Source organism: Camellia sinensis, chromosome 13 (genome assembly GCF_055761805.1).
Source record: "Camellia sinensis isolate YWXY chromosome 13, ASM5576180v1, whole genome shotgun sequence".
In the NCBI taxonomy this organism is placed as follows: domain Eukaryota; kingdom Viridiplantae; phylum Streptophyta; class Magnoliopsida; order Ericales; family Theaceae; genus Camellia; species Camellia sinensis.
In genome coordinates, this window is record NC_138973.1 from 112352701 (window position 1) to 112369494 (window position 16794).

Below are 16794 nucleotides of genomic sequence, written 5' to 3' on the forward strand. Positions count from 1 at the left end.
TTATTAATGCTTCATCTTCTTTTAAATTTAGTTCAATTAACTAGTAATGTACTTTAAAAAAGTATGGGAAATTAAAATTTTGTTTAAAATACATATTATTTTTTATCATTTGAAAATTACAAATATTTTTTTATTAAAATTTGTCATTTAATAGAGTTGATATAACAATTGAAATTTTCAACTATCCTTCTATGCATTGTTAATTAAAATATATCGTTGACATCATTAAAAATTATTAATTGACTTAATGGTTAATTAATGCAAAGAGTTATTTGCCATGCGGTTAGAAATTTTAAAAGACAAAATGTAATTTTCAGAATAAATTTTAGAGAATGTATTTGTAATTTATCCAAAAAATAAATAATTTTAATAAAAAGTTGAAAAAAAAAATAAAAGAGACGAAAAGGCATTTGTTAAAGGGGAAAACACCATCTTATAAGCAAAACTGTGAGTAGTGTAGAGTGTTATTTATTTATTTATAAACCAAGCTCGAGCCATTTTAATACATATTTTGTAAACTCAAATAATTTTGAACTTATTTATTAGATGCAAGTTATTTTTTAACTAGTGTATTGAACTTATTTTTGAATTTGTGTTTTCAAAACATGATTTCAATTAACATAATGTAAATTAATTAACGTGATCTTAGACTTTAAGTTTGTAGGGAAGGGTTCTATGTAAGTAAGATGATTAGAGAGGCAAAACTATACTAATGGTTCAACAATGGTGGAATGGCTAGAGAATAAGCAGCAATAACTATCTGGAAGTTAGAGAGTGAGCAGCTGGGCGGGGGTGAAACAAGTAGCTCAAGAAGAAGACAATGGTAGTGTACAAATGGGTAGCATCTCCCCCAAATCTCAAAATTCCCCCTTTGGACCTTGGGAAATGGGTCCTATATATAGGTTTTTCCATGGTACCAAAAGGACACCAAGTGGCCAAATAGAGAGAAGACAAGTATCCCTAAGGATCACATAGAATATTCTGCCTTGAGCCACTAGACTGAAGGTGCCACGTGTCTCTCTGCATGTACTGTGTACTATCTGTTTGACTCCGCATTACCTTTTTTTAGCCTCGGCAAGTGTAGTTGCGATGGGAGTGTCTGGTGCTATAACTCTCTTTTGAGCCTTAGCAAGTGCAATTGTGGCAAGAGTGTTTGCCGCTACACTTGCTTTTTCAGTTCTATTTAGCCAGTACATGCATTCTTAAGACTCCATTAGCCTGCTACCAGCTAAGTTTGTGTCCACCTCAGTGAAACCTCCACCCTTAGCCACCTAATCACAAACTCCCTAGTTCCCAAGGCGAAGGCCATAACTAAGCCTGCTATTAGCCATGTTGTGCCTTAGTACCAAGCCCAAGGGAGCTTCCTTGGTCCTGCCTATGCAACCAAGGCAAGTCCATAACCTAGGTAAATGGAAAGGGAGTCCCTTGTACTGGGCTGCCCTGCTTCCATCTTCGCGGGGTTGCCATGGTATACTGGTATCTCTAGGCTTGTTATCAGCTACAACCAATAAGCCTTAGAGTCTACTATCAACGCCAAGTTAACGAACTTTGGGGCGTGCTATCAGCCCTAGGCTACTAATGCCTTGGGAGTGCCAAGTATTAGCCTTAACTTGTAGAGGGGAAACTTTTCCTAAAGGCTGCTATCACCTTGGCAGGATGTTCCCTCCGTACGTTAGTTGCGGCGACTGTAGTTGCTACGACAGTCATTTCCCACAGCAAGTTCAAATGGAAAAATCGACAATATTGGAGATGGCGACGCCAACAAAGTGCCTCTATAACTTGGCCGCTACAAGTGTTGCCTCTGCAACTTAGTTACTTCGGTGTCCTCTTTCCCTCAGCAACTTTTGATGTCAGCGGAACTGACAATATTGGGAATGGCGGCGCTGAGACAAAGTGCTTCTACAACTTGGCCGCTGGAAGTATTGCCTTTGCAACTTAGTTGCTTCGATTTCCTTTTTCCCTCAACAACTTCAGATGGCAGCGAGACCGACAATATTGGGAATGACAGCACTGAGACAAAGTACCTTCACAACTTGGCCATTGCAAGTGTTGCCTCTACAACTTAGTTGCTTCAGATTCCTCTTTCCCTTAGCAACTTCAGATGGCGGTGGAACTGACAATATTAGGAATGGTGGCGCTAAGACAAAATGCCTGCACAACTTGGCCGCTGCAAGTGTTGCCTCTGCAACTTAGTTGCTTCGGTTTCTTCTTTCCCTCAGCAACTTCAGGTTGCTTCTACAACTTCACTTAGACATCTTCTTTCATGGAGTCTGTTCGGATCTTTGGCGGGTCAGACCTGCTTCGGCCCACTGTTGGCCCACTTTCATTGGGGTTTAGCCCATGCTCTTTTAGTCATTCCTGGTCGCCTTAAAGGGGCGACCTTAGCACTTAGGCCCATACTTAATTTAGACTTTAATTTCTGACCCTTTACAAAGCTTAAAGTTGTGTTTTCAATTTTTGTAAGTTAACATGATTTCAAATTTTAAGTTGTGTTTTCAAAAAACTGTTTCAATTTTTAAAAGTTAATGTGCCTAATTTCAAGGTTGAAATTGTGTTGTCAAAAACACAACTTTAATTTTACAATAAGAGTTCTCAGCATAAGAGTTTTGTTCACCTTTGGTATTTTAGTATATCTTTTTTTTTTTTTTAAAAAAAAAAATCTTAGTAACCTGATCACTTTCATGGTTCAAATGAGAAGTTGGGCTTTCAATTTTGTTCTTAACTCCAGGTTTGGTCCTTAGTTTTAAAATATAACTTCAAACTTCACGTTTTTTAAAAGAGATAGATTTTTTTGGACATTTAATTGGAGAGATCATGTTTGGTCTTGATGGATCTACCTGAGATCGAAAGTTGGTAATTCAAATTATTCATTTTGTAAAATTTATTAAGTAGAACATCAATGTAAAAAAATAATATGATTGAACATTGTTAACTTTTTGTAAAATTTATTTTCAAATTATACTTTCCATTTATTTTAAATATATATATATATAACTCAATTATATTATTACTAAAATTTAATTATCTTAATTGTTTATATAAATAATTCATTTAACAAAACCATTTAGTTGATCTCGAAATTAACCCACCAAGCTTGGGGGACTTCTATAGTTGGATTCATTTCCTCTTAAAATTGTAGGGAGGTTCAAGATTAGGAAGATGATTAGAGGATGAGCAGCAACAACTGTCTGGGAAGTTGGAGAGTGAGTAGCTAGGTAAGGGTGAAGCAAGTAGCTTAAGAAAAAGATAATGACAGTGCATAAATGGACAACATCTCCCCCAAATCCCCAATTAATTGCCTCTCTTGGGTTAGGAAATGAGTCATATTTATAGGCTTTTCCTTGGTACCAAGAGGACACCAAGTGGCCAAATAGGGAAAAGACATGTGTCACAGAGGATCAAATGGAATATTATGCCTTGAGCTACCAGGCTGGAAGTGACACGCGTCCCTCTACATGTACTATGTACTATCTGTTTGGCATAACTGCCTCAACGAGTGCACTTGCGGTAGGAGTGTTTGCTACTGCAACTAGCCTTCTCAACGTGAACTTTAAAGATGCCTCAATGAGTGCACTTGCGGCGGGAGTGTTTGCCATTGCAACTTGCCTTCTCAGCTTGAACCTCGACAAATGCACTTGCAATGGTAAAACCTTGTCGCTGCACTTACCTTCTCAATTTAGTTTGGTCAATATATGCATTCTTAGGACTTTATAGCTTGCTATTAGCCATGCTTTGTGTCCTCCTCAGTGAAACCTCCACCCTTAGCCACCTAACCACAAACTCCCCAACATCTTAGGGTAAAAGCCACAGCCAAGCCTGCTATCAGCCATTTTGTGCCTTAGTACCAAGCCCAAGGGGCTTCCTTAAGTCCTGTTTGTGCGACTAAGGCAGGTCCATGACTTGGGTAATGGAAAGGGAGTCTCTTACACTCGGGCTACCTTGCTCCCATCTTTGCGGGGTTGCCGTGATATACTGGTTTACCTTTAGGCCTGCTATCAGCTCTAACCAGTGAGATATGGGACCTGTTATCAGTCCTAGGCCTGCTATCAGCCTTTACTTGCGGAGGAGAAACCTCTCCCAAAGGCTGCTATCACCTTGGTTGGGTGCTTCCATTCGCAAGTTAGTTGCGGCGGCTGTAATTGCTGAGGTGGCCATTTCCCGTTACAAGTCCAAATGGCTACCTCGACAATATTAAGGATGACGGCGCTGACAAAGTACTTCTGCAACTTGTGAGCTGCAAGCATTACCCCGCCAACTTAGTTCCTTCAGTTTTCTATTTCCCTCAGTAACTTTGAAATGGCAGCGAAACCGACAATACTGGAGATGGCGGCTTCGAGGCAAAGTGCCTTAACAACTTTGACTGCTACAAGTAGTACCTCTGCAACTTGACTTAGACACTCTGTTTGGATCCTTGGCGGGTCAGAATTGCTTCGGCCCATTTGTTGGCCCACTTCCCTTGGGCTTTAGCCCATGTTCCTTTAGACATTCTTGGTCCTCTAAAAGGGGCAACCTTAGCACTTAGGCCCATATTTTATTTGGAGTTTAATTTATGACCTTCTATAAAAATACAACTTCACAAACTAAGGGGAGGTTAAAAAATAAATGTAAAATTTCTTACATTGAGGTTGGATTTTGATTGGAGAATTTGATGAGAAAAATGGAAATGAAAAGGAACATAGAAAGAATGGGAAAAGAAATGATATGTTTCAAATTCCAAGTAATGTTTGGTTAAATTGAGAATTGGATAAAGAAAAAAGTCTAATAAGGCCATATTTGTTTAGACGAACTGGATAAGGGAGATTATAATGTAACGTATTGATAGTCCTAGCATATATAATCCTTGAACTATTTGGCTGAAAATGATGTATATCTCATGTTTGTTTTTTATGAAATTAAATGTTTAGAAATGACTATTTCAGTGAATCTCTTATTTAATTTAAAAATTATGAAGCATATTGTTTAAATTGTTTACAATGGCAATATTAAATTTGAAATATATTTTATTTTATTTTACAAGTACCACTTTTAATTTTATTTAAATACGACATTAAAAGTATATCTTCATTTATAATTTTGTTAATACAAAAAAGAAAAAGGAAAAAAATAATATAAGAGAAGATTATTATATATCATGAAATAAATTTTATATATATTTGAGGGTTAATTTTGTCATTTAATTAGCTAATTTGGAGGTTGGCTCTCAATCCGCCCATTTCTATCTCACACCCTACTACGCCGATTGGGAAATAGTTCTCCTCTATACTTTTATCCTCCATGCTTTACTTTTTGGATTCTATTCTAGGCACGCAATGATAATTTACACTATTCGTTTTGTAATCACAACAATGTAAATGAGTTATGCAAAAAAAGTTAGTTTCATCGGATATCATTAGATACATGAATAAATTACATCTTTTTTATAAAAAAAAACTTGTCTAATTTTTTTTTTTAATGGACAATAATTGTAAGTTTAAACTTAACCTTTCACTCTATTATACAAAAAGTGATTTGTTCATATATTCATCGATATCCGATAAAACTAATTTTTTTCATAGATGATATTTATTGTGAGATTTACAAAATGAACAATTTTAATTATTATTATGAGCATAAAATATAAAGTATGGAGAAATATGCATGATATGAGTATGGAGATGAGTCATTCTTATATGATTGAGCCTGTGTTTGGCAAGTAGGTTTGCAGGCTTTTTTGGCTATTTTAGCCACAAAAAATAAAATAGGCTATTTTAGCCATAACAAACAAAACATCACATCTAATCCATAATCATTACATTTTTCTCTCACAAAAAAACTCAAAAAACTCAAAAAGTCAAAAAGCCCTTCCCAAACCAAGCTTTTAAGCCCAGGCTAAAATAGCCAAAAAAATCAAAAAGCCAAAAAACCAACCCACTTCCCAAACTAAGCCTGAGTTATCTCATCTATACGAAGAATTATTAGTCCGACTTTTACTATTCTAACCAAATATTAGATTAATCATTTTGTTAGACATGGAATCCAATTCCATGTCCTAATCCAACCAAACAAATACCCAAAGATAAAAAGCGAAATTACTTTTTTTTTTTTCCCTGCTCATTTCTAATTATAATCAAACAAAAAGTAAAATTATATATATTTTTTTCTCTTTCCATATCTCTCATCAATCTCCCAATTGAACACAATTTTAATAATTTATTTTTCACCATTGAAAAAAAATGTTATAAGATCACAAGCCTTTATTTCCAACTTTAACCACGCTCATAGTTAGCACGCTCCAGACCTGAGAGTGAGGATGCATAAAAAAAAGTGTTGGCATTGTTCATTTGCTCTAATTATTACTACAAATATTAAAAACAGAAAAACGCTTTCACTTCTATTCCCAGCACAAATTGCTTCTCTGTTTACTCTGCTTTTCGTCACACCTTTTGTTGCTTCCCCGTGACTGTGAAACCCCCTCCCCCCATTCTCTCTCTCTCTCTCTCTGTAAAGGCCCCCTCTGTCTGTCTCTCTCTCTCTCTCTCTCTCTCTCTCTCATGGCCGGTCGCCGGAAAATCACTTTCAGCTCCGCCCAAATTAGCCATCACACACCGCCACTAGAAACCCCCAAATAAAACCCAACCCATTCTTTCAATTTTTGTTTTTGAAAAAAAGAAAAAGAGAAAATCAATGGAAGTGTTTTTGAGAAACAGTTTTGTTGTTGTTGCTTTGGTGGTGGTGTTTTTGCGCCACCGGGTCGACTCAGAGCCGACTCAGGACAAGCTAGCTCTCCTTGCTTTCCTCGCCCAAACCCCTCACGAGAATCGCCTCCAATGGAACTCCTCCAACTCGGCCTGCACCTGGGTCGGCATCCAATGCGACTCAAATCTCTCCTTCGTCTACTCCCTCCGCCTCCCCGGCGTCGGCCTTGTGGGTCAGATTCCGGCCAACACCATCGGAAACCTAACCCAACTCCGAATCCTCAGCCTCCGTGCCAACCGTCTCTCCGGTTCCATTCCCTCCGATTTCTCCAACCTCAAGCTCCTGCGAAGCCTCTACCTCCAGAACAACCTGTTCTCCGGCGAGTTTCCCCCGAGTATCCCCCAGTTAGATCGCTTGACTCGGTTAGATATCTCCAGCAACAACTTCACAGGTTCAATCCCATTCGCCGTGAACAATCTGACCCACTTGACGAGACTTTACTTGCAGAACAATGGGTTTTCAGGTAGCCTCCCCAGCATCAGTCAATCAAGCATAGTAGATTTCAATGTCTCCAACAACCACCTCAACGGTTCAATCCCTACGAGTCTATCCAGATTCCAAGCCTCATCATTCGCCGGAAACATCGATCTCTGCGGCGTACCTCTTCCCCCTTGCAACCCATTCTTCCCCTCACCAGCCCCATCGCCGCCTTCAATTCCGCCGCCAAACCCACCACGCAAAACAGCCAAAAAGCTCTCCAAAGCCGCCATTATTGCCATCTCAGTCGGAGCTGCTCTGATTCTCCTCCTCCTCATCCTAATTCTCATCCTATGTTTGCGAAGGGGGCAGCGGCGGCGACAGGCGGCGAAAACCCAGAAACCCACGGCGGCAGCGAGGTCGGGCGCCGGAGCAGCGGGGGCGGCGGCGGGGGATCCAGGAACGTCGTCGTCGATGGAGGTGACGGGGGTGTCAGGGGAAGCAGAGAGAAACAAGCTGTTGTTCTTTGATGGTGGGATTTATAGCTTCGATTTGGAGGATCTGTTGAGGGCTTCGGCGGAGGTGTTGGGGAAAGGGAGTGTAGGGACGTCGTACAAGGCGGTGCTGGAAGAAGGGACGACGGTGGTGGTGAAAAGGCTCAAAGATGTGGTTGTTACCAGGAAAGAATTCGAAACCCAAATGGAGCTTGTCGGTAGAATCAAACACGATAATGTGCTTCCTCTCAGAGCTTATTATTACTCCAAAGATGAGAAATTGCTTGTTTCCGATTACATGTCTGCTGGTAGCTTGTCTGCTCTGCTTCACGGTATCTCTCTCTCTCTCTCTCGCTATATATTTTCTCGGTTTGTTTCTGAATTTTTGCCAGTAATGGAGCTCGAGCTGTTAGGACCATGGAAATTCTATTTATTTATTTAAATTTTTGCTAAATTATCAGTTTCTGAATTAAAAAAAAATATTTGTGGCCAGAAATGAAGCTAAACGGTTTTTTTTCCCTCATTTATTTCATTACTTAATTTATGCAACAATAAATTACAATTAATCCTCATATTTTAATTTGTACTTTATTGTGGTATTCTCATCAACCATTGTTAAAATTTGGCAGAAAAAAAAAATTATAAATTATTATCAGATTTTAAATTAATGAGATGATAATGTTAAAATTTAAAAGATAAATTCTATACATGATAGGTATTAATAGAGAAAATGAGCGTATATTTTTTGGATAATTATATATTTTTCAAATAATTTGAACTCTACTATATTTTATTTTGTTTTATTTTTCTGTTAAAGAGACAAGGGAGTTTTTAAGCAGCGCAGGATAAGCAAGTTTAGAGTGTGACATTCTTAGAAGAAGAGTGTTAAATGCGCTGTTTTTGAGTTTGGTGTCTTTTACGTTATCTTTACTTTATTCTTTAATACTTTATAGGGAAATTCACCATATGTGCCTCTTCATTGGCGTCTTTATATATGTTGAATTTTTTTATTTAGTTATAATTTTATTTTAGCTCATAAATTTTTTAAATATGTGTTGTTTGGAGTTATTTTTTGTAGAGTCATCTTAAAATAATTTAATTCTATAAAATTGAGGGTTCAATAATATTAAATTGATAATATAATAATATTAATAATCATTTTAAATATATAAAATAAAACATTTATGTTTGGATGGTGAAGGCTTGACTTTTTTGAAAATATTAGAGAATAATGTAAGATTCGAACCCTACCATCTTAAGTTTAATAATTGACACATTTATTACTTCTGTCGCACACCAGATGCAATATACATGTATATATATATATGTATTTGTTTTAGGGAGAATTATTGTTCAGTGTAAAGTTAGAAAACAAATTACACATAAATAATAAATTTTATAAATATTAATAATTAAAATTATTAATTTTTTTTATATTTTTGTAAATGTTTTAAAAAAAAAACCAGTCTGTTGTAATTCTTCCTTTGTTTTATTTATTTAAATTCTCCCTTGGTTTTTTTTATATGAGCTCGTTTGGAATGTTCTATTGCTGTTAAAATAGTCCTATAGAACAAAATAAATTATTTTAGTTAAATATGACAAAATGTTACTTTTAATTTATAATTTTTTTTTGCAAAAATTAAAAAAATTATCCTAAATGAAATTTTTTAATTCCAAATTAAAAAAAAAATCAAAAAAATCAAAAAGTGAAAAGTTAACCTCCCTCCAAACGAGATAATGCAAAGAGACCACCATTATTCACCACCGACATGCTTCAAATCCCTTATATTTTGCAATGATGATGTTGATGAGTGAGGAAGTATCAAAAGCCAATTCATTTGTACCTCCTTTCTCTTATTTATTTATTTATTAGAATAATGCTTGGACCACTCTTGCGGTCACCCCTCACCCCCCCGCCACGTGGCTGGTGGTGATTGGAGGAGCAGGAAAAAAAAGAAAAAGAAAAAGAAAATGTAACCAATGAGAGAGAGAGGGGGTCAAAGGGGTGAGAGGAAAAGGGGGATGAATCATTGTTGTTATTTATTATTTGCCTATGCCCATTGTACGATCTTTGGCTCCGTTTGGTAATCGTTTTGAATTATAGTTTCACTTATTGATTTGAGTGTGTTGTTTGTTTTGAGTTTTTAAATTATAATTCTACACTCGTTTCGCAAAACTCAATTCAAAATATAATTATTACTTTTCAAAACTTATAACCAAACACATAATTCAATTTTTTTTTCAAAACTCAATTCAAATCAATATTTTAATTTTTTAAATATTTAAATATTTTAATTTTGTTAAGATTTTAAATATTTTAATATTTAAATATGTTATGATTTTTTTAATTTTTTTAATATTTTTGAATATTTTAATTTCAAAATATTACGATTTTAATTTTTTAAATTTTAAAATATTTATAAAAATAAATTCAAACTCTATTTTATAAAAATATTTTTAAATATTTTAATATTTAAATATGTTATGATTTTTTAATTTTTTGAATATTTTTAAATATTTTAATTTCAAAATATTACGATTTTAATTTTTTAAATTTTAAAATATTTTATAAAAATAAATTCAAACTTTATTTTATAAAAAATATTTTTAAATATTTTAATTTTTTTGTTATGTATTTGGTTACGATTTGAGTGTAGAGTTGTGAAAATAATATAAAGTTTTGAGTTATGTGTCTAGTTATGAGTTTTAAAAATAATTTTTTAATTGAGTTTTGTTTTATGTGTTTGGTTATGAGTTTTAAAAATAATTTCTTAATTGAGTTTTGAGTTTTGTTTTATGTGTTCAGTTACGATTTAATTGAGTTTTGTTTTATGTGTTTAGTTACGATTTGAGTGTAGAGTTGTTTTTAAATTTAAAATATTAACATTTTAAATTATTTAAATTTTTTGAATATTTATTTTGAAAACAAATTATTTCCTTTGTAGTATTTTCAATTAAAAAATTGATTACTATTATTTTCTGTTAATAATAAATTTTTTTAATTGAATTTTAAAAAGAGTTTGGTTATGAGTGCTGATCAGAATTTTCAATAGTGTGTTTTGTTATGAGTTATAACAATTTGAATTAAGTTTTGAAAACTCTTTTCAAAACTCTTAACCAAACAATTTTCTTACTTCACATGTCAAATCAAACTTTCAAAACTCAATTCTGCTCTCAATTCAAAACTCAATTCAACACTCTAATTCAAAAATCATAACCAAACAAATTTTCTACACTCAAATCATAATTTCACAACTCACAAACTCAAAATACAATTCTCAAATTATATTTACAAAAGTCTACCAACTACCTTTATTTTCCTAACTACCCTGGCATGCTTCAACTCTTTTCACATTTGGCCCACCAATCCAACAAATTCCTTGTTTGGTAACACTTGAAAGGAATGCCTATAATCAAACTTTTATAAGCTTAGAAGTTTTTGTGCCTATTTCAGGTTTCTTAAATTCAAAAAACAATTTAGTTGAATTTTTTTAAAAATCTAACTATAAATACATTTTTTTTTTTAATTACAACTGTATAAATTTGTGATGTAAATTTGAAGTTAATAAATAGGGTAAATTATGCTTATACCCCTTAGGGTCTGGATTTAATACATATCACCCTTGACGTTTGAAAAATTACAATAACCCCTTCTTATTGTAATTGTTTAAATGGAATGCAAACTTTGAACTCGCGCACTCTTTTTTCTTGCTTTGCTTTACTTTACTTTCTCTATTTGCTTGTTTTTTTCCCCCCACCCTTTGCTTTGCTGTACTTTTTTTTTTTTTAATGTAATTTCATCTATTTTTTTACTAAGAATTATTATCTTTTATATAAGTAGGGGATTTGTGAAATAAGATTATTAATTACAAGAGTGAAATGTAATTAGATCAAACTTCAGGGAGGGGTGTCAGTGTAATTTACCCTAATAAATAATACTGTAAATAACTAGAATTGAACAAGAATTTTTTCCAAGGGTATTTTTCACTTTGCACTGACGGGTAAACTACATTTTAAATTTGATTTTTAAAAAAAAAAATTGAACTGATACATTGAATTTTCTACTTCTTTTTAGTTTTCACTAGGTTATTTTGCAACTCATAGTTAGATATAGCATTCAAAATCTGGTTTAAAGGAAATAGTTTTGAACTTATTTAAAAAGTTTTAAGTTGAAAAAAAAAAATTACTAAAATTTAAAAGATTTTACCCGACAAAATATTTTGGTGCACCTTATTGAGGTTGACGTTTTTAATTTTGAATATTTATGTCTAATATATTTGTACGGTTTTGCTTATTGCTAGTTACCAAGTACCAAGTAAAATTCACAACTTTAATTATTAAAATACATATACACTGAATTACAATTTCCCTTTATAAATTTCATGGACAGTACTCAAAATGAAAATTTAGTTCCCAAAATTATTGCATATTTGCCACAAATTTGGAGTAGGCCAGTGAACCAATGTACTGGTTTGTCGTTTTTGCAGGGAGCAGAGGCTCGGGGCGGACACCATTGGATTGGGACAACCGGATGAGGATAGCGTTGAGCACAGGGAGAGGGTTGGCACACCTACATGTGTCGGGAAAAGTAATCCACGGCAACATCAAGGCCTCTAACATCCTCCTCCGCCAGGACCATGACGCCTGCGTGTCGGACTTTGGCCTCAACCCTCTCTTTGGCTCCACCACGCCGCCAAACCGGGTGGCGGGCTACCGTGCACCGGAGGTAGTTGAAACTCGCAAAGTTACCTTCAAGTCTGACGTCTACAGTTTTGGAGTATTACTATTAGAATTGTTGACTGGCAAATCACCCAATCAGGCCTCGTTGGGCGAGGAGGGTATTGATTTGCCGAGGTGGGTCCAATCGGTGGTGCGTGAGGAATGGACGGCTGAGGTTTTTGATGTGGAGCTGATGAGATACCAAAACATCGAGGAAGAGATGGTGCAACTCTTGCAGATCGCGATGGCGTGTGTATCGACTGTACCGGATCAGAGACCATCGATGCCTGAGGTGGTCCGCATGATGGAGGAGATCAACCGGGGTGAGACTGATGATGGGTTACGACAATCGTCGGATGAGCCATCAAAAGGATCAGGCGGTCACACGCCTCCACCAGAGTCCAGGACCCCACCTTAGCCACTTTTCTAAAATTTCAGCAAGAAGAAAAAAAAGAAAAAAAAGAAAAAAGGTTGAACGGGCCAATCTTAAGATGCGCACAGTGCGTAAGTAAGTGGGTGGAAAGTGCGCGGTGTTATTTTTATTTTATATTTATTTTTATTTTTTTAAATTGTGCAATTATTTTTAATTTTTATTCTTGGGAGGGGGAGTTCCATGAACTGATTGGAATTGACCATTTGTTGGGTTTACTCCTTTTTATTTTTTTTTTTCTTATTTAATTATTTTTTGAACATTGAATTAGATTTGTTTGGTATTATTGGCTGTTTTTTCTAGGTTTTTTTTTTTTTTTTTTTTTTTTTTTTTTTTTGGGTCTTATTTACCTCGTGAGGGTGGTGCATCAATGCCTTTAAAATGTGAAGAATGAATGTCAATTGAAACAATTAGAAACGTATCACCCAACAAAAAAAAAATGATTTTCATTTTTTTTTTATTCATTTTACTTTTATTCTTCTTTTATATTAAAATTCTTACAAATTAAAAATTTTGAGTAAGACAAAAAGTCTATTAAAAAGCATATTTTTAAGTTGGTGCCAAACAGAACATACCAAAAAAAATTCCTTAGGTATGTTTGAGAGAGGCCGCCACGTTCTCAACCTGCCCCATTTTCATTTCTTCGGAGTAATTGTTTTTAGGCTTGCAAAATACCACTTAATAGTTGTCCGCTGCATAGCAATAAGTTACATATACTTAGGACTACAAGTGAAAATAACCGTTCGTAAACAAGTTTGAGTTTGGCTTGGTAAGATTTTGTTTGAATTTGATTTGTTAATTTTTTTTGCGTTCGAGCTCGAACTCGAGTTCGTTAAATTTTTAATAAATAAGTCCAAACATTCTAACACTCGGTTCGTAAGCTTGACTCGTTAGTTGACTCTTTTAATATTTTCTATTTATATATTAAATAATATAAAATTATGTATAAAAAATAAGAGAAATATGCTATTTATATATTTAAAAAATATTAATGTAAATAATAGTTAATTATAGATAGTACATTTATATAATAATAATAGTAGATATTATCATATTATTATTTTAGTAAAATATAAACTTTTTTTTAGTATGTTTATATATATTGTATATATAATATATAATCAAAATTTTAATTGCAACTTTAGTCTCATATGCAAATCTGAATTTATAAATTTTTTGGCTTGTTAAGACTCGTGAACAGGCTCGAACTTGAGTCAAGCCTAAGTTAACTCGGCTCGAGTTCGGTTCGTTAAATTTTTATTCAGCTCGGACTCGAGCTCGAGCTTGTTAAAATCTTAATAAATAATCTCAAACATACTAAAGCTCGGCTCGGCTCGACTCGTTTGCAACTCTATACATACTCACGTGATAACAAATATAAGACTATTTAAAAAATTAAACACACCATTGGCTGGATATAATGGCAAGTGATTAGAATTACTTCAATCATCTTAGTCCTCGTTTGGCATAAGTTAAATTGGAACTTTTTAGCTAAAATAATTAAAAATAAAATAAAATAAATTTTTTAGTTCAAGAAGACAAAATATCACATCCAAATCATAATCATTTCATTTCTTCTCTTACAAAAGTTAAAAAAAGCTAAAAAGTCTATCTCAAATGAGATTTTTTAGCCTCATGCTAAAATAGCCAAAAAATAAAAAGCTGAAAAGTCAACTCACATTCGCAAACAAACCCTTAGATTATTTATATTGTCATCTAAAATTCACCAACAAAATCTTTAAAATAAAATAAAATAAAAAATTGTCAATTATTTCAAATTTCAAAAGCTCAGCAAGATAAGATTTCATTTTGATGTGTATGAGATCTAAAAAAATCTTATTGCAAGTGATATTTTAAAAAGACTAATTTCTGTATTTGCTACATTGAGTTTGAGGGGAAAAAAAAGGTTTACTCCCTGTATTTTACCCATTTCATCATACATACAAAACATTGCTTTTGCAAAAGGTAATATAATAGTTTTTTTTTTTTTTTTTTTTGGTATTTAAAAGCCAAAAGGATTGTAGTATTAGAAACAATTTAGACTAGTTTAATTGGTAATTTATTTTTTGTTTTTTGTTTTTAAGCGGGAAAATTCAGTTATAAGTTGATGCTAAGTGAGGACTAATCAGAATTATATGCCCATGCTTTTGGCTTTCCTTGTTAACTTTTGTGGTATATATGTTGTTTTCTTTTGCTTTTCATAATGAAGTATTAGAAACATATACCGACATGTGGTTCAAAAAAGTGTTTCGAAATTTCAGTGGTTCACATCTTTTTGTGTTGTCGGGTCCAATGTCATGTGAAGGAAAGTGACCAATCGTGTAAAGGTTTAGAGATGCAATGTATAAAAAAAATAAAATAAATTGCAAATACGTTCTTAAAATTTACTAAAATTATAAATTTTTATCGTTCTAGAATATTTTTTTTTTTTTTTTTTTTTGAAGTTTTTAATCACATAACAAGCAAGTCATTCTGTCAAATACCAATCCTTAAGTCAAATTAACACTACTAAAATATCAGTTTTTTGCAACGGTAAAATGCCGTCTCTAATATTTCTAATGCCGTCGCAGAAAACTTTTTACGACGGGAAATGACTTTTTGCGACGGCAAGAGGGGAGTCGCAACTGGGAGCATTGCAAAAGAGTTTTTGCGGCGGCACAGTGCCATCGCTAATATTTTGTGACGGCATTTTTGCCTTTTGCGACGGCACTTTACAGTCGCTAATAATGTTTAAAATATCTTGACTTTTTGCGATGACACTATTTTACCGTCGCTAAAAATGTTATTTAAGACGGCATAAAAAAGCCGTCGCTAATAGTCTTTTTTTTTGCAACAGCAAGAACACTGTTTTTACGACGGTGTGGTGCTGTTGCAAAAAGTATTAAAAATATGAAAATAACAAAATTTAAATAATAAAATGTTATTTGCGACAGTGTACTGCCGTCGTAAAAAGTATTAAAAAATAATAAAATTTCTATTTTAAATAATAAAATTTCTATTTTTTGCGACAGTTTAGTACCGTCGCAAAAAGTAAAACCTGTAACAAAATCAATAAAAATATTAAAATTTTCTATTTTTTGTGACTGTGTAGTGCCGTCACAAAAAAGAAAAAAACATCTTGCGATAAAATTATTAAAAATATTAAAATTTTTCTGTAATAATTGCATAATAATATAAAAATTTCTGTATAAAAATAATAATTTCTCCATAATAAAATATTCTTCCATTCATAATTACACATCAACAAAATTATCCCACTGCATAATATTCCATAATACATATATAATGTTTAAATGCATGATTTTGTTCATAATTCAAAATAACATAAACCAAAATTAAATATTTTTCTCAGCATTCTTCGTAAATAACAAAAACAAAAGTTAGTCACATTCTCCACAGGCATGCATTCCACAAGAAGCACACTCTTATATGGAAAATATCTGAAAAATAAAAATAAAAATAATTAATGAAAATATAATTATGTGTTAATGTTAATTACAAAAAAACATAAAAATTTAAGCATCAAATACAACATTTTTTTTTGTTAGTCATCAAATCCCACATGGATAATTAAACATTTCAATCAAATACAAAAATAAAAATTTAACTACTATAGCATCAAATACAAAAAAACATAAAAATAATATCTGAAATCTGGCTCTAACTCCCAACAACATCAAATACAACATTTTTTTTATTAGTCATCAAATCCCACATGGATAATTAAACATATCAATCAACAACGAGAACAGATGCATTTCTGAAAAAATTAAGCAATGGAAATAAGTTATGACACCAAATAAGACCCTGCTGAAAATAATAGCACCAAAACATTTATTTGAGACAAATTTGGCAAAACCATCTTTAATTTCAGGCTTTAAAAAATGCTATTGAAGCTGCAATTCCTTGTAAAATTACAAAATTCAAGAAGCTGCAATTCCTGGTAGTAGTAGTGGCAATAGTGGCAGTGGTGATAGTGGAGTGGTGGCAATGGTAGTA

The 16794-nt window shown here is 33.3% G+C and overlaps 1 protein-coding gene across 1 annotated transcript; it reads left to right on the forward strand.

The window, feature by feature from the left end:
• The first annotated feature begins 6247 nt into the window (after nucleotides 1-6247).
• Nucleotides 6248-13081, forward strand: LOC114264128 (putative inactive receptor kinase At2g26730). Its single transcript, XM_028204735.2, has 2 exons — nucleotides 6248-7978; nucleotides 12134-13081. The coding sequence occupies exons 1-2, from the start codon at nucleotides 6664-6666 to the stop codon at nucleotides 12781-12783; spliced, it is 1965 nt and encodes a 654-aa protein (XP_028060536.1). The 5' UTR covers nucleotides 6248-6663; the 3' UTR covers nucleotides 12784-13081.
• Nucleotides 13082-16794: the final 3713 nt, after the last annotated feature.

What these genes read in the sequence shown, in the direction of transcription:
- LOC114264128 (XM_028204735.2), top strand. Translation starts at nt 6,664, where the DNA reads ATGGAAGTGTTTTTGAGAAACAGTTTTGTTGTTGTTGCTTTGGTGGTG. An exon ending in CTTGTCTGCTCTGCTTCACG is followed by an intron (nt 7,979 to 12,133) that starts GTATCTCTCTCT and finishes TCGTTTTTGCAG; the next exon opens with GGAGCAGAGGCTCGGGGCGG.